The sequence below is a fragment of the Sarcophilus harrisii genome, chromosome 5, assembly GCF_902635505.1.
Source record: "Sarcophilus harrisii chromosome 5, mSarHar1.11, whole genome shotgun sequence".
Lineage (NCBI taxonomy): Eukaryota > Metazoa > Chordata > Mammalia > Dasyuromorphia > Dasyuridae > Sarcophilus > Sarcophilus harrisii.
The window spans coordinates 243,939,239-243,961,637 of NC_045430.1; the positions used below are offsets into that span (position 1 = coordinate 243,939,239).

General features: G+C 35.3%; 1 protein-coding gene across 3 annotated transcripts in view; it reads left to right on the forward strand.

Annotated features, from left to right (window-relative positions):
* Nucleotides 1-298: 298 nt before the first annotated feature.
* Nucleotides 299-22,399, forward strand: part of AKAP9 (A-kinase anchoring protein 9) — a 170,764-nt gene continuing 148,663 nt past the window's right edge. For all 3 annotated transcript variants that reach the window (XM_031939997.1, XM_031939998.1, XM_031939999.1), the window contains exon 1: nt 299-507. In XM_031939997.1, the coding sequence (XP_031795857.1) occupies nt 460-507 (48 nt within the window). In that variant the 5' untranslated portion in view covers nt 299-459. The remainder of the gene's footprint in view (nt 508-22,399) is intronic.

Below are 22,399 nucleotides of genomic sequence, written 5' to 3' on the forward strand. Positions count from 1 at the left end.
ATAGGAACACCTGGCCTGACTTGCCCAGTCCGTACCCCTGGGGTTTAGCCCCCGGCCAGGCACCACGTGGTTTCTTAACCTGGGCTGCCAGCCTTGACTGAACTGGCAGGTGGGCGAGCGGCAGGAGGCGGGGCCTGAAGCGCGGCGGGGGGCAGGGGGCGGGGTCTTAAACGTGGCGGGGGGCTCAGGGGGCGGGGCTCCCGGCGCACCTGCAGGAGTCCGGGTCAGCGGCGGCTGCGCCGACGTCCCCTTCTCTCTCCACCCCCCGCCCCCCCCACCCCGCCCGCGGCCTGTCTGTTTACGTGGAGACGAAGATGGCGGCTGCGCCGGGAGCAGTCCTCCTGTGAGCCGGCTACGGGAGCTAGCGCGGGGCCCGTGGGGAGCGCGGCCGGGACCTCCGCCTCAATCGGGCCCTTCCCCTTCCTCTTTCCCCCCCTCCCTTGCTCCCCAGCGCGAGCCATGGAGGACGAGGAGCGACAGAAGAAGCTGGAGGCCGGCAGAGCCAAGGTAAGCCCGGCCCGGCCCAGCCCGGCCTGGGGAGGGCGGGGAAGGGAAAGCCCAAAGCGAGGCCGGGGCCCGGCCGGGGCCCGGCCCCTCCGGTGGGGTGGGGAGAGGCGCGAGGAGGCGCTGCCTTCGCCGCGGGGGTCCCTGCCCCGCCCCTTCTCGGGCTGCCGACCCCGCCCGGGATTCCTCCGGCGGCGGACCCCGGCCGGGGTGCTCTCCCCAAGACTGGCTTTTGTCTCCTCCGCGGCAATCAGCCTTTGCGGACTTCTCCCCATTTCCCACCTTGGGGAAGGGCTGTCTTTTGTCTCCTCCCTCGCCCCCCTCCAGGTTGGTGTCTTTTGTCTTTTCCCTCTTTCTCTCCTACACGCCCCCCAGCACACACACACGCACGCACGCACACGTAGCTAATGTTCAGGTTTTGACAGGTGGACTCTCTTTCACCGCTCCGCAGTCGCAGGAAGAGCCCCCACCCCGGGTTTGAGAGGAGCCCGTTGGCGCCTCTGCACCAGCGGGGTCGGCTTGTGACAGCTGTCCTGGGACAGCCCTGCACAGCTATGTCCTGAATGTGCCACAAGTGCCAGCTGTGAAGTGCTGCGAGGGAAGGGGTGTGTTTGGGAGAGAGGGGTGAAGTCTCCGCTCTCTGGGCGTTTGAAGTTCTTTGTGGTGGGAAGGGGGCTTGGTCTTTTGTGGAGCTTACAGATTTGACAGGAATGGAGGCATCTGTGAGAATCACTAAGCATGTTCCACACTTCCAGGATGGACTTGGCCCAACAATAATATATCTGGGGCAAAACTTAGGAATTTTATTTATTTTTTTAGCATCATTTCAAATTGCTTTTCAAAATGGTTGGATTAGATCACAATTTCACCTTACAAGATTGATTATTTTTATCTTTTATGCTTGTGATACTTTAGGTATATATTGTATCTACTGTCTTAAGAAGAATCTTTGACTTAGTATTTTAAGTTTGCAAAGCATTTTTTATTTTCACTTTCCTACGGGGTGGGTGCTATTGTTGTTGCAATTTTACATAAAAGGAAACCCCACTCAGAACTTGTGACCTGTTAATGTTCCTACAATTAGTATTTGAAACAAAATTTCCAGTGAGTTATTAATATAAGATTTACAGTAAACATTATTTGGAGAGGTGGCTTGTAGTGTAGAATATGAGACCTAGGTAGGTATGAATCCTGCCTTTGTAGTAGGAGTTAGCAGCAATTCATTAGGGATGATAATGCCTTCCTTATGAGGTTGTAATCAAATTATTCTATGTAATGTTTTTAAAAGTACTACATAAATATCAGCTATTGTAGATAAGATGCAAATTATAATAATGAATCTCTTTTTTAAAATTTCTGCGTGAATTTATTGCTCTAAAATGCCCTTGGGTTTTTTGGATCATGTTCAAGCTGTTTTTATAACTATATATAATTTTAGTACTTTAATATTTAAAGGATTTAAACTCTCACACTAAAGATAATTACTACTACTTCGGTACTTGAAGGATTCATGATATGGGTATACCAACCAATGATTCAGATTAAAACCTTTCTTCATCTTAGTCTGCTGTGGCCTACCAAAATAGTCAGCACTTGGCAGTCCAATCTGCTGAGGCTGTTGTGTTTTCAAACTTGGCTAGGCTGGTCCTCAGATAAGGAACCACGTCCATACTTTTTAGTCTTTTCTGGGTCTTGCCAAATCTGGTGGCATAGTTTTCAAGATTACAGTGTGGGCTGCGAATAAGATTTCTCTCAAATTTTGCCCCCTCCCAAGTGATTTCAATAAAGGAGTCAAATTTGATCTGTAGACAAATTTGTGTTAACTGTTAAAGTTTTAGTGAGCACAGTTTTAATTGAATCTTTACATTAGTACAGCAGGACTTACTTTTCTTAGTCAAGTCTTGAGTGACTGAATTTACTGAGCTAGATCAGTTACAGCTTTTTGTAAGTGATGGGAGAGAAGGGAGCATGCTTTGAAACCTCTTGATTGCTTCTTGAATCTATGTGTCCTGAGAACCTAAACTTACTTTCTGAGGCTTATATACAAGTAAAGAGAGCAAAGAGGCTACATCTTCACAAAAGCCAATAAAAGAGGAAGTGGCTTAGTGAAAGATTTGATTGAGAGCCAGGGACACAGTCAAGGACATCCTTAATATCTTTGTGACCTTGGAGATAGTTTTTTTATCCTCTTTTATTTGAAGTTCCCTTATCTGTAAAATTAGGAAGGGTGTTGAATTCTTTGACCTAGGACCATTTATAGTTCTAAATCTTTGATCATATGATCTGACTTTATGAAAAAGCTGGTTTGACTTTTATCTAGAATTTTGTCTACCTTCGATCCAGATGTCATTCTTTAATTGAAAATTAAAATCATTCTAAAAGAACATAGCTTATTGTTTGGGTAATGATGCAATGTTTTATTTTTCTCACAAGGAGCAGAGGCTTACAGCACTATAAAGATCATCTAGTCCACCCCTTAAGCCCCCAAAGTAAAGAAACAGAGGTGAGAGAGAAGTTAAGGCCCAGGATCACCCTGGAGCAGGGAGGAAACTTAAACCCAGGATTCTCACAAAACTAAAGTTCTAAATCTTTAGGCTTTTAAAAAAAAAATCATCTTTGAAAATTCTCCTTGAGAAAGAGGGACAGAACCCTGATTCTTCCTATCTGATCCTATTTAAAGAAGCAACAGGTATGATGTGGCAGAAATACTATGGCTTTCCATGGGGTTGAAAGGGACTAGTATTTATAGTAGCAGATCTCTTAGGTATCTTGCTAACTATAGATGACTGCCTGTGGGAAAATTTAGTCACTTTAAGCTTTAGGTTTCTTTTCTATAAAATGCAGATAATAATATTTCTGCTGTCCTCCTACCATCAACGCCCCTATTATTAGGATTTCACCTTTAACCTTTAAATATTGACTTAATGTGGAATTGAGTCCTTTTTTAAAAAAAAAAAATTGTGAACTACATTTGAGAAAGATTTTTGAAAAGTAATTTTCTGATATTAATGGAACTTAGGTTGAAAAGAGCAAAAAATGTACCTTATTTCCTAAAATCAGTTATTATAATTGGGCTTTGTGACTAAAGCCCTAGTAATAAAACAATTGTCATTACCCTCCAGGGGCATACAATTAGAATCACATTTTATTTCTTAAAATATATTTATCTTATTTTTATTGATATCTTTTGATTTTATGTTCATTTCTAAATATATTTTTATAGTGTTAAATAATCATTTGAAATAATTATTTTAAAAGAAAGAAAAAAAAGACAGTTCTGCAAAACCAATAATCCCTCTTAATTCTAATGCATTCCCTCTGTTGATTATTTCCCATTTTGCTTCTAACTAGCTTATTTGTAAATATTTTTGCATGTTACATGTTATTTCCCCCATTAGATTGTGACTCCCCGAGGGCCTGTCTTTTGGCTTTCTTTGTATCTCCAGTGCTTGGCACAGTGCCTGGAACAGAGTGGCCATTTAATAAATGTTTATTGACTGACATACAGTATATGCAATATTCCATACCAAGAGTTCTCTATCTCTGCAATGAAGGAATAGTATATTTTCTCAATTATTATCTTTTCCTTCCCCTCCATTATGTTGTCTTTATATTGTACATTTATATGCAAGTGTCTTCTCTCCCTTTACTGTCTTGAAGAATGTAAGTTCCTTAAGGTCAGGAATGGTTTCATTTTCTTTTAATATCTCTTGCATAGTGCTCTAGTAAGTATTTAATAATGGTTTATTGATTGATTTTCCAAGGACTTGTTTGGTCCTTATATTACATAATATTCAGTTTCTTGGGTTTTTTTCCCATTTATGTTATTTATTACTTTTTGGTTCTGCTTTCTTATGTTTGTTCATATTAATCTTCAAATTCTTCTCTGAATTCTTTGTATTCATCCTTTATTAAAATAATATCCATTACTTTCATGTGTTTAGACATTCTTGAAATAATGGGCATCTACTTTGAATCTAGGTCTTTGACAGCAAAAAGAGGGTATTTGACCTCCCTGGGAAATATGCCAAGCTATAGGATCCTTGGTCAAAGAGTATGGACATTTTAGTCACTTAATTTTATCGCAGAATGCTTTCTAAAATAGTTGGATTAGTTCAGGTTACAGCAATAGTGTCTGATATTAACTTCTCTGTTATCTTTGCCAATTTGCTGGTTGTGAGGTAAAACTGATATGAAGTAATTTTTCATATGGTGGTTGTAGTTCCTTTGAGAACTACTCATATCTTTTGACTACTTATTTATTGGGGAATAGCTCTTGATTTTATATATATATGTTTTAATTCTATATACAAGATGTTCCAAAAGTCTTTGGCAGTTTTAAACTATTAAAGCTTAAATATATGTTTCCTTATCAGAGATTTTTGATGCACAAAAATTTTTTTCCTAGTCAGTGCTTTTCTTTCTCATTGGATGATTTCATTCATATAAAAGCTTTCTGATTTCATGTAATCAAAATTATCCATTTTATCTTTTGTGGTTTCCTCATTATTTTTTGTTGTTGTTAAGCATTTTCCCATGTCATATTTATGAAAAGTAACTTGGCTCATTATCTTCTACTTTTTAGTGATGTGACATCTCATGTTCAGATCAAGTATACATTTTGAGGTTATTATGATATATAATGTCCATGTCTGATTCTTGCTTAATAAATATCTTCTACTGATCTGCTTACCTTAAAAAATAATAATAATAATAAAAATTAAAAAAAAGTTGATACCAAATAGTTTGTGATTTTTGCTTTATAATAGAATTTGAGATTTGGAAGTAGTATTTCCATTTTCATCTCTCTCTCTCTCTTTCTCTCTCTCTCTCTCTCTCTCTCTCTCTCAACTTTTTCCCTCACTGTGCAATGTCAACATTAGCCATGCTTTTGGGATGTTTTTAATAGGAAACCAAGTAGTTAGATTTTACTAAAATTATTAGGTATTGAATTAGAATCAGCCTCTGAATCAACAAAGCCATTCCTATGAAACAAAACATGAATTTTAGTGTGTGGCTTTGTGAGCACTCATTATAACAGCACAAAGGCTTTTTCACCTGCTTTGTTCCAAATGGTCAAGATTACTAGGAGGATTTGTACTAGAGAGGAACCCTGTAAGTGTAATGAATATTTAGCATTAAAGAATTTACATAGCAAAGTTTTTTTGTATGTAACAAAAACATTAAATCCTTTCATACACCCTTTCATACACATCTATATCTTATTAACATCAAATAACTCATACAAGGGAAAAGCTATGTTTGGGGATTATATCTCCATTGACTTCTAGAGATGTAAAACATTATTATATTATACATACTTATGACTTGTGATACCATTGCTAGGTGGAAACTCCTTTCACTAGTGCAGATCATCCCGTCTATAATAAATAGTCATAGATAGTTGACTGTGGTACAGAGTTTAACTGATTTGCCCATAATCACTCAGCTAGTATGTCAGATGCTAAACTTAAATCCAGATCTTCCTTACTTCAAGTATGTACTATACACTACATGGACTTTTCTGTTATTAACAGAATTAAATTTTTTTCTAGAACTATGCTAGCAATATTCTTGATGATATGATACATGTTGGTGAGAAAGGTAAAACAAAACTGCCCTTGTAGAATTAAATGGTTAATTCCATTGCCCTTCAAAACTGTTGCATCTTTTTCCTAGTAAAAATATTTATAACTTTTTATATAAAGAAAACATAGTATTTGTGAGCATAAGAAAGTAAATGTCAGTTATGTTAAGATTAGTAGTAAACTATTGCTGATGCATTCATCTCTGTACTTAATAAAGTTTTGTTAATTCTCCAGTGGAATCCCACAAACCACAGCAGTGCACTAATGTATAATTTTTTTTTATAACTGACAGTACCTTTTTTAAAGAAAAAAAAAAACAGTACAGTAATATTAAAACTAAACCAACATTTTTTTGGTAGCCTTATGCTTTTTCACTTGAATAGTAAAACTGTTAGTCTTTTTTCACTATATTCAGCAATAAACAACATAGTTTTGCCTGTAAATGTTGTGTTACATTAGTACTGCGTGGAAAGCAGTGGAAAAAGTTATTGTTAATTAAACCATAGTCCCACAAATTCTCAACTATTGAATCGATGAGTATAGAAAAAATTGTAACTATCCAAAATTACTGTACCTTGGAAATTAAAACTACATTATTTTCTTGTAAAGAAACTAGCTTTTTTTTTTTAAACTATTCTATTTTTTCAGCATTGTTTTCTGCTTCTTTACAAGTAATGAATCTTACTTGGTTCTTGAATTAGAATCAATTCAATATCTTCACAAGATAAAAATGTGTACAATTTAAAACTATTCTTCATGGCTTTGGGGCTTTGTTGGAAAATTATGTAAATCTCAATGAAACTAAATATAGGAACAAAATCAAAGGAAAGGCTGAAAGATGGAATGTTTAAAACTTGTCATAAGTTATGTAAAATATGTTACAATTAAATTTACAATTACAATTTACAATACATTTACAATTTACAATTACAGTTACAATTTAATCTTTTCTGAGACTTCATTTATTTCTCTGCACAATGAGGGAATTAAATCAGATGATCTTCCAACTGTAGATCTGTCATCCCATATTCCAATAAGGATAGAATTATTAATAAGGAAGGTGCCTGTATATATTAACAATCCAAGTGAAAGTGAAAGTTGAATGATAGAGCATTCAAAATAGGAAGTGAAAAGAGAATTTGGTAATATATTCAAATAATTTGAAGATGAAAGAATCACAGGTTTAAAAAAATACATTATTCCATGAAGTAAAACCTCACTTTTTTTAAAAGTTAAAGAGCTAGAACTTAATTCTACAAAATGTTTTATATGTTAAAACATTCTTTTTTTGTTAGCCTTTATCTGAATGTCAATAGAAATAAATGTAATTACATTAAAAAAGGTTGTTTCTTTTTGTTTTTGTTTTTTTGTTTTTTTTGGTAAGGCAAATTAGAATTAAGTGATTTGCCTAGGGTCACACAGCTAGGAAATGTTAAGTGTCTGAGGTCAAATTTGAACTCAGGTGCTCCTCACTTCAGGGCCATAGCTCTATCCAGTGCACCATTTAGCTGCCCTCATCTAGTTATATTTTATCTCAAAATGGGCAATCTGTGAAAAACTCAATTATTCTTGTCATAAAACAACTGTAAGAAATTTCCTTGTTCATTTACTTGACTTACATAAGACAGTTCTACTGAAATTCAATTTAAATTTTCATATCATTAAAATACCTTATGAGAAGTTAATTTTATTTAAACTTTATTTAGTTTCTGTTAACAGTGAAATTTTCATTTTAGTGTAGTGGAATAAACACTGAACTTAAGGTAGGATAGTAGACCTCAATTTTGAGTTTTGCATTTGCTACTTATTAACTGCATAACTGTGAGCAAATCCGTTATCTTTCTAAGTCTCAGCTTTCTTATTTAGAATATGGAGATAATTGTACTACATATTTCACAGTCACTGTGAGGAGAGTGCTTCATAAACTGTGGAGTGTTATAGCATTAAGCCATCATTATTAACAAACTTTGTAGAATCGTGCAGATCCTTTCATTTTTCTGCGTATCAGGTTCTACATTTATAAAATAAGTTAAAGATTGGATTGAAATTCTCTTCCAGCTCTGAAAGTCTGTAATTATAAAATGCTACATTAATTGTCAAATACAGAGAACCCTAAAATGGGTTTTAGGATTTGAATTCTACTGGAGGAATTTTATTTGGTTTTATGATCATAGACTAGGAACCCTTCAGTAGGACCAGTGGCTTTTGGTCCTACCCATACTAGGAAAAAAAAAATCTCCAATGTGACACATCTGATAAGTGATTTTCTTTAGCCTTAACAAGTATGTTAGAGCATATGAGAATTCTTAAGTATTAAAAAAAACTTATGATTATAGATAATCTTAACATTCCTTGATCATTGGAGGTTCCCCCCTTTGGTTACTACCACAAATTTCAGAATCTTTTAGAGAAATCAAATCAATAAACATTCATTAAGCGCCTTTGCCAGGCACTGTGCTAAGTTCTGTAAATAGAAAGAAAGACAAAACAGCCCTTACTCTTAAGGAATTAACATTCTAATGAGAGACTACGTGCAATTAATTACTTATGTACAAATAAGATATATTCAGAATAATAATCTCAGAGGGAAGGCACATCATTAAGGGGGACCAGGAAGCAACTGTTGCAGAAGGAAACCAGGGAAACAAAGGAGGTGGTGATGAGGGAAAACCTTCTAGTATCATGGTCAGCCAGTTCAAATGAACAAAATCCAGATTATTTTGTCTGAGAAATGGCAAGAAAACTAGTGTCTTTAGATAATAGAGTATATTGAGAGGAATAAAGTGTAAAAAGATTGTAAGGTAGGAAGGACCAGGTTATGAAGGTCTTTAAAACTGAAATAGGATTTGATATTTGATCCTAGAAATAATTAGAAGACACTGAAAGTTTTGCTCAGATCTGCACCCAAGAAAGATTCCTTTGATAGTTGAGTGGAGTATAGATGGAAGACAAGCAAAACACTTACACTAAACCAGGTATATCAGCAGAAAGAAGAGAGTTTATAGAGAGATGCTGTGAAGGTATAATTGTCAGGACTTGCCAACAGATTGGACATGATAAGGTGAAAGAGGATAAGGTGAAAGAGTGAGAAGTCAAGGATAGATTATGAGCCTGAGTAATATAGAATAATGGAATCCTCAGTCGTAATAGAAAAATTAAGAAAAAGAGAGCATTTGGCAAGAAAGATATGGATTTCAATTTGGAAATGTTGATTTTAAGATGTCTCCAAGATAAACAGTTTGAGATATCAAATTGTCAGTTGGACATGTAAAACTAGAGATTAGGAGAGAGGTTATGTTAGATAAATAAATTTGAGTATCAAATGAATAGAGATGATAATTGATTTCATGGAAGCTGATTATATTAACAAGGGAAATAGCATAGAAGGAGAAGAGAAGAGGACCTAGAACAGAACCTTGGGGCTCTACTGGATGAGGATCCAGCAAAGGAGGCTGAGAAGGAGCTGTGAGACAGGTAGGAGGCCCAAGAGAGAGGAGTGTTCTAAAAATCTGGAGAGAAGAGAATATGAAGGAAAAGAGGATAATCAGCAGTTGGCACAGGCAGCAGAGAGGTCAAAAAGAATGATTGAGAAAAGGCCATTAGATTGGGCAGATGTGAGATTACTGACTACTTTTTGAGAAAGCAGTTTCAGTTGAATGATATGGTCAGAAGCAAGAAGTCAGAGAGTTAAAAAGCAATAGATATATTAATTAATGTAGCTTTTGGTAGCTTATTAGATTCTTGACAAAACAATTTCTGTGTTACAGATTTTGCTGAGGTATTTTAATATCACAAACAATAACAGGTAATGAATGGGACAATAGATTCTGCATGAGTAGTATTATTTGATAAGTGATATCCCACCTTGTCAAGAACTTTAATCTGCATTGTGAACTCATTAGTGTGTTCATTAGATAGATCAGCATAATTTTTTTTTTCACAGTTTAATAGCTAAAAAGGTTACTTTTTAAAATTTTAATAGGTTTTTATTTACAAGTTATATGCATGGATAATTTTACAGCATTGACAATTGCCAAACCTTTTGTTCCAATTTTTCCCCTCCTACTCCCCCCTCCCCCTAGATGGCAGGATGACCAATACATGTTAAATATATTAAAGTATAAATTAAATACAAAATAAGTATACATATCCGAACCGTCATTTTGCTGTATAAAAAGAATCAGACTCCGAAATATTGTATAATTAGCCTGTGAAGGAAATTAAAAATGCAGGTGGGCATAAATAGAGGAATTGGGAATTCCATGTAATGGTTCTTAGCCATCTCCCAGAGTTCTTTTGCTGGGTGTAGCTGGTTCAGTTCATTACTGCTCCATTAGAACTGATTTGGTTGATCTCATTGCTGAGGATGGCCAGGTCCATCAGAATTGATCATCATATAGTATTGTTGTTGAAGTATATAATGATCTCCTGGTCCTACTCATTTCACTCAGCATCAGGTCCTATAAGTCTCTCCAGGCCTTTCTGAAAGCCTCCTGTTGGTCTAGATCAGCATTATTACTGATTCATATAAAGGCAAAAAAGGTTCAGTTGGTTAGTTACATTTCACTATATCAAGCTTCTAAATGGTTATTTCTTTTTATCATTTAATCTAACTTGCTTGGTACAGTATGTTAATGAATCACAGTTTGTAGAATTTGAGCCTACCTCACCTTGTCACTTAAAATATTGTAGTTAACTGCTTTACACAAATGTTGCTATCAAGTATCTGTCCAACATGTATTAATTATTTAATATAAATGAGCACTGTTAGAAAACAATTTGTGAACAAATACAAACAACAGTGCATCTGTGCTCAATTTTGATCGGTTTACTACTTTTTATTGTTTTAGTTTTAGCTAAAATTTCCTCCTTTTCCAAGTTACCTTCTCTGATTCCCCCTCAATGCTTGTACCTTCTCTCTGAGATTACTTCCAATTTACCCAGTATATATCTTAAATGTACATAACTTTTGCATTAAATTATAAACTCCTTAATGACAGGGACCATTTTTGTCCTCTTGGTACCCCAGAGCTTAGTAGAGTGCCTGGAACATAAGAAACTTAATAAATTATTGTTGGTTGTTGATTTATGGTATGCCTCTCCAACTTTGGTGTTTTAGTGATTGAGGTATCCAATGTAAGAAGAGCAAAAAGTTCAGGATTCAAAATCTTGCTCAAGAGAAATGTCTGTATTAATGTTCCTGCAGATGAGTTTGGTTTTGTAGATAGACTTGTCATTGTACAATTTAGGAGTGTTCTAGCAATAGCTTTACTTAGATTTACAGTGATAGCTTTAAGTGCATTGGGAAAATCCTTTGTTTATCCACGAATTTTGCAGATTTCCTTGTAATAAATAGCATAGTGCACAAATAGATCTTTTAAACTAAAATATTTTGGTGTTTGCTAAATTAAATTTCTGCATTTGATTTATCTAAAAATGGATTTGGCAACAAATTTTAAATGAATCTCTAATTTTTGACTTCATAACCTTAAGAGAACATTCACTTTCCATTTGAAACAGTAGATAGAGATTTTTATAATATAGTTTTAAAAACCTGGAAGTAAAGTAATTTAAAATGTATGAGCCTTCGTTAAGGTAAAACATCTGGAATTAATTGAATGACATTTGAAAAGGAATAGGTCAGGAGGAATACCTGTTAATATTCATGGTTTGGTAGGAAAATGCAATGTGACTGTTAATGAATATAATAGCCTATGTTCAGATAAAGAAACTTTTGCTATCCATAGTTAATATGTTCTGCTCAAATTTTGGCTAATATATAAACTCATTAAAACAAATCTATGTTTTGTTAAGTACTCCAAAACTGCAGAAGACCATGAAGCAGGAGATAAGGGTGTGCAGTACTTTTTGAAGATTATTGAAGTTTGGTCAGATTAGGCCTCTTCCACCAAATAACAGAGGAGGCACATAGAAACTGTTAAAAATGGCTCATGAGTTTCTAAGTAACTTAAAGAAATTCTGCTGATACCTGTGTTCATCTTTCTCTAGCTCATTCTGTTGCCTTATTCGAGATGTGTCTGGAGTTATCTTTGATTTGATGCAATTGTTTTTTATTCCAGAACATTTATTATTCCAGAACATTAAATAAAATGAGCATTTACATATACAGAGGAGAACAGAAAAAGAAAATTATAAATGAAAAAAGCAAAAATTTTTGGTGTACTGTTCCCCCACCCTCCCAAATTTAAAAAAAAAAAAGGAGAAAAATAAAAATTCTATAACATCTGTCAAACAAAACATATCCCTATATTAGTTCTGTCTCGATAAGGTTTTTTCATTTTGTACCCTGAATTCAGGGCTTCTGTCAGTAAATGGTACTTTTCATCAGTCCTTTGTAATCATTTCATTGAACACAGTTCTTAAGTCTTTTTAAATTGTTGGGTTTTTTTTTCCCTTTTGAAATGTTACTATAAAAATTATTCTTGCAGTTTTACTCACTTTATTCCATTACTTCATACAAGTCTTCCCAGGTTTCTCTGAAAACATACCTTTCATCATTTCTTGTGTAGTTATATTCCAGTGAATATACCACAAATTGTTTAGGCATTTCCTATTTGAGAGTCATTAGTCAGCAAATATTTGTGACATATCTACATTGTGCAAAGAACTGAGGATACAAAGAAAGGCAAGACAGCCTCTGCTTTCTAGAAGCTTATAGTTTCATGGGGAAGACATAGGCAAACATCTATATACAGGATAAACTCAAAATAATCAACAAAAGAGAAAACACAAGAATTAAGGGAAATCAGGAAAAACTTCTTGTAGAAAGTAAGATTTTACCTGAGACAAAGAAAAGCCAGAGAAGCCAGGAAGCAGTGATGAGAAAGGAGAGTATTTCAGACATAAGGGACAGCTAGCCAGTAAAAATTGTTAGTTTTTAGTTTTTTATTCTAACAGAGCTTCTCTTTGATCTCGTGTGACTTAGTCTTAGTAGTAGTAGTGTTACTGAATCAAAGGGAGAAAACACACAGCACAGAGTTTAGTAACTTTTGGAACATTGTTTCAAATTGCTTTCTGGAAAAGCTGGTATAATTCACAGCTATTTCAATAGAGTATTAGTGTTCCTGTTTTCCCTAAACCACTTCAACAATTGTAACTTTCCATTTTAATTATCTTTGCCTGTCTACTCATTGTGAAATGAAATTTCAGACCTGTTTTAATTTGCTTTTTTTTTCTTTTTAATCTGTTAGTGATTTGGGACCTTTTTTCATCAGGATTTTGATTGCTTGGATTTCTTCCTTTGAGAATAACCTGTAAATATCATTTGATCATTTATCTATTGAGGAATGGCTCTTGTTCTTATATATTTTGATCAATTATTTATTTATCTTGGATAGCAAATCTCTATCAGAGAAAAATCAATTTACTTATGTTCTTATTTAACTTTCAAAATAATTCTATAAATGGAAAATGAATGGATGCCCAGCAATTGGAGAATGGTTGAGTAAATTGTGGCATATGAATGTTATGGAATATTATTGTTCTGTAAGAAATGACCAGCAGGTGAATACAGAGAGGCTTGGAGAGACTTACATGAACGGATGCTGAGTGAAATGAGCACAACAAGGAGATCATTATATACCTCAACAACGATACTGTATGAGGATGTATTCTGATGGAAGTAGATTTCTTCGACAAAGAGAAGATCTAACTTAATTTCAATTGATCAAAGATGGACAGAAGCAGCTACACTCAAAGAAAGAACACTGGGAAATGAATGTAAACTGCTTGCATTTTTATTGTTCTTCCCGGGTTATTTATACCTTCTAAATCCTATTCTCCCTGAGCAACAAGAGAAGTGTTCAGTTCTGCACACATATATTGTATCCAAGATCTACTGTAACCTATTTAACATGTATAGGACTGCTTGACATCTGGGGGAGAGGGTAGAGGGAGGGAGGGGAAAAATCGGAACAGAAGTGAGTGCAAGTTGTAAGTGAGTGCAATGTTGTAAAAAATTACCCTGGCATGGGTTCTGTCAATAAAAAGTTATTTTAAAAAAAATTAATTAATTAAAAAATAAATAAAATAATCCTATAAAATAGGTGCTAATATTATCTGTACTTTACAGATGAAATTAGAGATTGTGTCAAAAGCTAGCATCTGAGGCAGTATTTGAACTCTGTTCTTCCTAAATTCAAAACCAGTATTCTTTCCAGAATGCCATGTAGCTTGCCTTAACTGTTCAACCTTCTAATTTAACTACATTGTTTAACTACAAAAACTTTTTAAGTTTTACTTATATAATCACAATTATCCCATTTTATTTTCTGTGATCCTCTGTCATTTGTTTGCTCATGAATTCTTTATCTATAGTTGGGAAAAAATATTTTTTTCCTAACACTTCAAATTTGTCAATGACATTTTTATATTGCAGTTGATTTGGAACTTGTGTATGTGATATGAAGTATTAGTCTAAATCTAATATCTGTTAGATCACTTTTGAATTATCCCAGAGGTTTCTGTCAAATAGTGACTCACTACTTTAGTGTAGGATACTAAATTCTTTTTTTTTTCTTTCTTTTTTTTTTTTTTTTTTTTGAGTCGGAATTAAGTGACTCTTGCCCAGAGTCAGACAGTTAAGTGTCTCATACTGGATTTGAACTTAGGTCCTCCCTACTCCAGGGTTGGTGCTCTATGGCTACTAAATTCTTGTCATTCTCTTATTATGTATCCACTCTGTTCCAATGTTGGCAGTCCCATTTCTTAATTCTTACCAAATAGTTTTGATGATTATTGCTTTGTAATATAGTTTGACATCTGAGATCACTTGGTATATCTGAAAAAAGGTTACAGTTCACTTTTGCCTTCCTGTGTATAAATGAGTCCTATTGTTTAGTGCTCAGATCACATGGTGGGATTGGTTTCATACATTGCTGCTCATCTCTTAAAATCTAATGTAACTGAGACTTTATGTGTGACTAGCAAAGTGAATTCTTTGTCTTGAGTGTGTCCATCTACAATCCTAGTAGTTTGTAGTATGGATTAGATTGTTTATTGTTCCTGGAGATCTCAAACCAATTTTCTTCAAAGGCTTGTATTGTGTGTGTGAACTTGAAAAAGGTAAAAGGAAAAGGATCTGTGTTTACAAAAATTCTTTATAACAGCTCTTATTATGATGGCAGAGGAATGCCCATCAGTTGGGGAATAACTGAACAAGTTGTGATATATGATTGTGATGAAAAACTATTATGCTATAAGAAATAATGAGCAACATGGTTTCAGAGAAACTTGGTTAGACTTAGATGAGCTGTTGCAAAGAGAAATAAGCAGAACCAGGAGAGCATTGTACACTGTACAATGTTAGTAGTTTTTAGTTTTGTGCAATGATCAACAATGATAGATTTATCTCTTCACAGCAGTACAATGATCATTGACAGTTCCAATGGACTCATGATGAAAAAAGCTATCCATCTCCATAGAGAGAAAATTGATAAACTGAGTGCATATTAAAGTCTTTCTTTATCTTTGTTGCTTTTTTTCCCCTTTCACAATATGATTAATGTGGAAATAAGTTTTTCTTGACTTCATATAATGGTTACTTAGATTTCTTGCCTTCTCAGTGGCAAGGGGAGGATAAAAGAGATGGGACTTGTAACTGAAAATAAAAAGGTTTTAAAATAAAATAAAATTTTACATTATTTAAAATGCTCTTTTCTGAACCCTGTTTTGACACAACACATGCTTAAACTTCTGTCATTGAAATTCTAGTCATATAATTCAATTTTCATTTTACCCTTTTTAGCCTTATTTTAAAATTTAAGTTTCTTCTCATAATTTTATAATTTCTAACCATTCCTCGCATTTAACTATAACCTTTTGGTTTTCCTTAATTCCCACTTTTTAAAAAACCTTTCTTTAAACATGGAACATCCACCTACCTGTCAAAATTATCTGAAGTCTTATTGTTATAAAGTTCTTTAGATTCCACCTTCACCTTTGAGGAAATTAGGGAATGAGGGGTTACTAAGAAGCATCTGAAAAGTACTTTGAAATTTATATTTGATCCTCACAGCAATCCTGTGAAGTAGGCAGTATAAATATTATCTCCATTTGTTACAAGTGATGAAACTGATACTTGGAACAGTTAAGTGGCATATTATAAGAATAGTAGGCAAGAGAGCTAGCACTCAAACCCTGTCCTTTATGCAACATTGCCTTCTATCCTGTCATCTCCTAGGACATTAGTCTTAAAAGCAAACATCCAAATATAAGGTCACCTATCCACCAAAAGCTTCCATAGGATGCCCGGGCGGAGAACCACCTTGAATGAGCTTCAAGACTAAGAAGCCTGCACAGTAGCCTCTGCATTTAGTTGCTGCCACTTACCTTGTCACTGTGCATGGATCAGACGTACATTTGTCATCAAACATTTCCCTCTCCCCTGTGCACACAGGCACCTTTTTTTTTTTTTTTTTTTTTTTGGAGGACAAGGGATAGTAGAAATTCAATAATTTTTTAAGATTGTTCAATTCTCTTCAAACTGCTCTGTGTCTTAGAGAACAAAAAAGTTACTGAAGGCAACTTCACCGTACAGAATCTTTAACGGTCTAAGGTCCAAGTAATTAATACACTTATAACAAGTGTCCCCTATAAAATGCTGCTTTCTTCTCCCTCTTCACTAACCATGATACAAAGGGGCTGAAAGAACTATTGCTAAGTAATGATAATGAATGTGTATATTTGTACATTTGTGACTATAAGTGAAAAAACTGTATTGCAATTACTTTTCATTGTGAGAATGTTTTCAACCAGCATCAATTATAATATAGAAGGTACAATGATAGAGTCTGAGCCTAGCAGGCCTCAAGGAGCCCACAGCTTATATGCCATTATCTGTTTCCTCCTCCTGTGTTTCTTCAGCTGCTGCCACAACCACAGCCCTTACCGTCTGTCACCTTTGCTTCTGTCTCTTCAGCAACCACATCTTCTGTCACCCATCTGAATTGAGGCGACTTTTTCTGCCTCCTTTGTTTTTCTTTAGTATCTGCTGGATCACCACCAGAGCCTCTGTTAAACCCTTTGTCACTTTCACTGCTGTATCTGATGACACTACAATTTTGAGAAGAGTAGCATTTATTTTCTTTACTGTGACCTTCAAGTCCTCTTCATGCCTGACTTCTACATAACATGAATATGTATTTATCAAAAACACATATGCAACATATTTCAGTCAAAGAGGATTCAATAAAGTGAAATATCCATAGAGTACTGATAATTATCTTTCAGAGAAATATTGTAGTACAGAAGAACTTGCCCACACAATATCTCATCTGATGGCCTATTTATGGACAAACTATACCTTAGTTTTCTACTGAACACACTTCAGGTAACTTCAAGATAATGACTGGAAGTATGAATTCATTGGTGTAGGGAATTCCTGGGTGAGGAACTCCTTCCACCAGTGCCGTTGGCACCACTTAATAGTCTCACCTGCGTTGACACTGAGAGGTTAAGGGAACTGTCCAGGGTTACATCCGCTAACATGTGACAGGCGGAATTTGAACTCAACAGCTTTTTGTAAAATCTTATGGAGAAGGATGGTCAAAGATTATGGTGGATATTGTCTCATAAGGCATTAAGAAACAGTGGAAAAAACAGATGTTTACAAAAATCCTGGTGAGAAATTCAACTAAAGAAGGTAAATCAGAAATTTAAAGATAGTCTTATAATAAGAGAACACTTAAATAGAATAAAATGGAAAAGATCTGTAAAAAAAAATTGATAAAATCTTTTTCTTCATCAATGATGGTGACATATTTGTACTCTTGGTATCACATTCTCTTTATTTTTTACATAAGGAAATAGAGGCAGTCTATCTGAAAGAGGGAAAGTTAATTGTTGAAGGAAAATGTTTGTATCTTAATAAGACAAGATGAATTGGATAAGATTGAATTGAATAGAATTTTCTGTAACCCCCTAGTGATAGAGAAGTGCATGTCAATGATCCTACTGCAACACATTACAAATGAGTAATTATGCATGAAAAGCATTATTAAAAATGTCACTCATATGATTGTTGGAGGGGATGCGGGAAAACTGGGACATTGATGCATTGTTGGTGGACTTGTGAACGAATCCAACCATTCTGGAGAGCAGTTTGGAACTATGCTCAAAAAGTTATCAAACTGTGCATACCCTTTGATCCAGCAGTGTTACTACTGGGCTTATATTCCAAAGAGATATTAAAGAAGGGAAAGGGACCTGTATGTGCACGAATGTTTGTGGCAGCCCTCTTTGTAGCGGCTAGAAACTGGAAACTGAGTGGATGCCCATCAGTTGGAGAATGGCTGAATAAATTGTGGTATATGAATATTATGGAATATTATTGTTCTGTAAGAAATGACCAACAGGATGATTTCAGAAAGGCCTGGAGAGACTTACACGAACTGATGCTGAGTGAAATGAGCAGGACCAGGAGATCATTATATACTTCAACAACAATACTATATGATGACCAGTTCTGATGGACCTGGCCATCCTCAGCAATGAGATCAACCAAATCATTTCCAATGGAGCAGTAATGAACTGAACCAGCTATGCCCAGAGAAAGAACTCTGGGAGATGACTAAAAACCATTACATTGAATTCCCAATCCCTATATTTATGCCCACCTGCATTTTTGATTTCCTTCACAAGCTAATTGTACAATATTTCAGAGTCTGATTCTTTTTGTACAGCAAAATAACGGTTTGGTCATGTATACTTATTGTGTATCTAATTTATATTTTAATATATTTAACATCTACTGCTCATCCTGCCATCTGGGGGAGGGGGTAAGGGGTGAAAAATTGGAACAAGAGGTTTGGCAATTGTTAATGCTGTAAAGTTACCCATACATATAACCTGTAAATAAAAGGCAATTAAATTTAAAAAAAAATGTCACTCATAGAGCAACAGTCTTAGAATTAGGAGGACCTGAATTCAAATTCAGCCTCAGATATGTAACACTACCTGTGTGATCCTGGGCAAGTCATTTAACCCTACTTGCCTTGCTGCCAAAAAAAAAAAAAAAAAAAAAGACTGTCACCCAGCAGTAAACAAAACATCTATTAAGCACCTACTGTGTGCCAGGCTCTGTGCCATCCTCTAATGAAGTAAAAGAAATGGCTCAGCTCTCAGGGAGTGTGCATTCCCACAGGGGAGATTTGACTAGGAAAAGGGCCAGTCAGCCAGGGTCCTCCAGTGTTTGTTATCTCTCAGCAGTGTATTGGGGCTGCCTGAGGCATGTTCAAGATAGGCAGTCATCAAACACTTATTAGCTGCTTCCTCTATGCTTTGCCCTGGGCAAATATGAATTAGTGATCAGCTTGAATGGAAGGCTTGTACTATTGGGATATTGGACTAAGAGATTCTCTGGCTTTAGGACTGGGGGATAAGGACACTACAACTTAATTGTAGTCTTGTGCTAAAACACCCTTTCCCGTCTCCTTAATTCAGTTTAATTCATCTTGGTTCAACATGCATTTATTAATTAATCAGGGAATATTTATTAAATTCTTACTGTGTACCAGGCACTCTGCTAGGTGCTGATAATCTAAAGCCAGAAACAGAACAGTCCATGCATTTAAAGATGCATTAAAGATGTACTTACATTTGACCAGAGGGAAAAACTGTTTACAGAGTCATTAATGCAAACTATATAAAATATAAGTACAAGGTAATTTTTGGAAGGAAGGATAAAACCTAACAACGGGGAGGATTAGGAAAGGCTTCTTTCAGGCAGGGGCACTTGAGCCTCCCTAGAGTTAGAGTTCGTTCCTAAGAAGGAGAATTGAGTAAGAGAGTTTTCTAGGCACAGGCAAAGCCACAGAGAAACTACATTGTCATTTAAGTGAAAAGCTCTAAGATGATTAGATTGTCTGGAACATAGAGAGTATGAGGAGGAGTATTGTGGAAGGGACCTTACAAGGTTGTTAGGAGAAAAAAAAACTTGACCCAACCTGAAAACATTCTGTTCATGTTCAACACTCTGATTATTATTTAACTTAAAAAGATGTAGAAAATGACTACTTTATAAATGTGAGTTTTGAATTGAGCAAAATAAATGGATAAGATTACTAAAAATTTCCATTATTTAGATTATCTTAATTTTTCTGCTCCACTTAGAAGCAGAAACTGTGAGTAAACTTTGATAGACAGGTGGGTATGGATGCAGTATCTTCCAACTGCAAATCTTGTAACTATTTCTGGGATTGCATATGTTAGTATTTTTATAATTGGCTTCTACATGAGAAACACAGATGTCAGTAATCTGGAATATTATTACGTTTTTGAACAAGGGAAAATGTTTTTATATGGACACAATTATTTCAAGAATCTTGTTTTAGTATTAAATATTTACCAATTTAATTTAATTTCTGTTTTTATTTAGTTCTGCTAGCTTATAATTTTTCAAGTAAAAGGCAGTAAGTGAATAAAATGATAGAATTTCATATATTTGTATGTGTGTTATATTTTCCTTGTAAGCTTCAAGAAGGAACCTAAATTTTATCAACTCTTTGAATCTCCACTATTAGAACATTGTTCTGTGCATAATAGGCTCTTATCAATGAAATAAAATTGCTGCCATTTTTTCAAATCTATGGGAATTCTGGTTTTTATTTTAGCCAGCCATCATTTGTGGTTTCCTATTAGGATTCTTCTTCCTTCTTCTTCCTTCTTCCTTCTTCTTTCTTCTTCTTCTTTCTTCTTCTTTCTTCTTCCTTAACTCATTTAATAGGCTAATCAAAATTTACTTTTAACACTCACCAGTGCTTTTCATATTTTTTTAGGATTGTCCACTTTTTCAGCATTGTATAATTTAACATAATTTATTTTAGGATACTTTTCAGGGGCAGCTGTACTATTAGTGGAACAAATACTAGTTTTTTAATCAGAGGACCTAAAATTATCTGTATGATCTTAAGCAGATTACTTAATCTTTCTAAGTTCAGAAAGGTGGACTAAATGACCTCTAAAATTATTTCCCATTAAAATTAAATCCCATGATTTATTTTTTTTTTCCTTTGGAAGGCTTTAGGAACTTTTGATTTGTTTTGTTTTGTTTCTTGCAGAAGCAATTGGGCAGTTGTGGTTAAGTGACTTGCCCAGAGCTACACAGCTAGTTGAGTGTCTGAGGCCACATTTGAACCCAGATCCTCCTGATTTTAGGGCTGGTGCTCTGTCCATTGTGCCACCTAGCTGCCCCAACTATTGCTCACTTTTGACTGATTTTCTGTGAAAGATAAATTTATATTGACTTAAAACATTTAACAATGTAAAAATAATTAGTCATCTCAGAGCAGTATATTTTGGAGCCTCCTAAACATGTTCAATAATTACTCAAAAGAGTACACAGGAAAAGCAAAGTGAGTGAAGAATACCTATTGCCCAGAGATTGACATGTATTTTAATTGACAACCGGTAGAGTTTGTTCATCGGTTCATATCTTTTAGACACTGCAAATGGAAAATGAAATTAGCCCATAATTGAACAAAAGAAATAGGTGTAGATGAATGGTGTTTGGGAAATTGAACAATATTTAATGACCCCCCCCCAGTCTTCTCCCTGAATTAAAGACCCATCTCTTTAATTGTAGTATTTTTCCAATGATGAAGAGTGACTTGTAGTAGAATACCACAGTCATTTGAGAATGAAGCCTAGGATCACCAAGTGGCAGTGGAGAAGTACGCATGGGCTTTCTTAAACATATAAATGAGGAATTACATAAAAGTGCTGAAGTTGCTATCTGAGAAAGGGGTATGAAAGGAAAAAGACTGGTCATGTAAAATAATAGAGAATAGATGGAAAAGCTGTGCATACTTACTTGATTGAGGCCCTCAGCTTATCAGATAATCCACCCCCACTGTGGAGATTTAGGGAGGACAGGCATGATAAGTTGCATTCTGCATCATTGATGGTAATATCTACATTGTTAAGATTAGAGATTTATTTAAGTATTAATCATTCAAGTATTAAAATTATTTCTTAGTTTTCCTTTGTATTAATAGACTTGATATATATTGGTTATTTTTCCTTGATACCATGAGAATACATTTATAAAACAAAGCAGAAGGCAGTCCATCTACACCTCTTCTTCCTATGTGATTCCATGTTCTCCTGACATTGTATGGATGCCTGAGGAACACATGGCATGGGTGTATTCATCAATTTTTCCCTTAGTCTTACTATATGACTGGCCTACCTCTTTATGTCTGATCTTACCGAAGGTATCCTTTTTGATTCTTCTCCAATGTATAGGTTACAGTGCCCCATACATTCTATTCATTGCTTTTAGGGTTCCC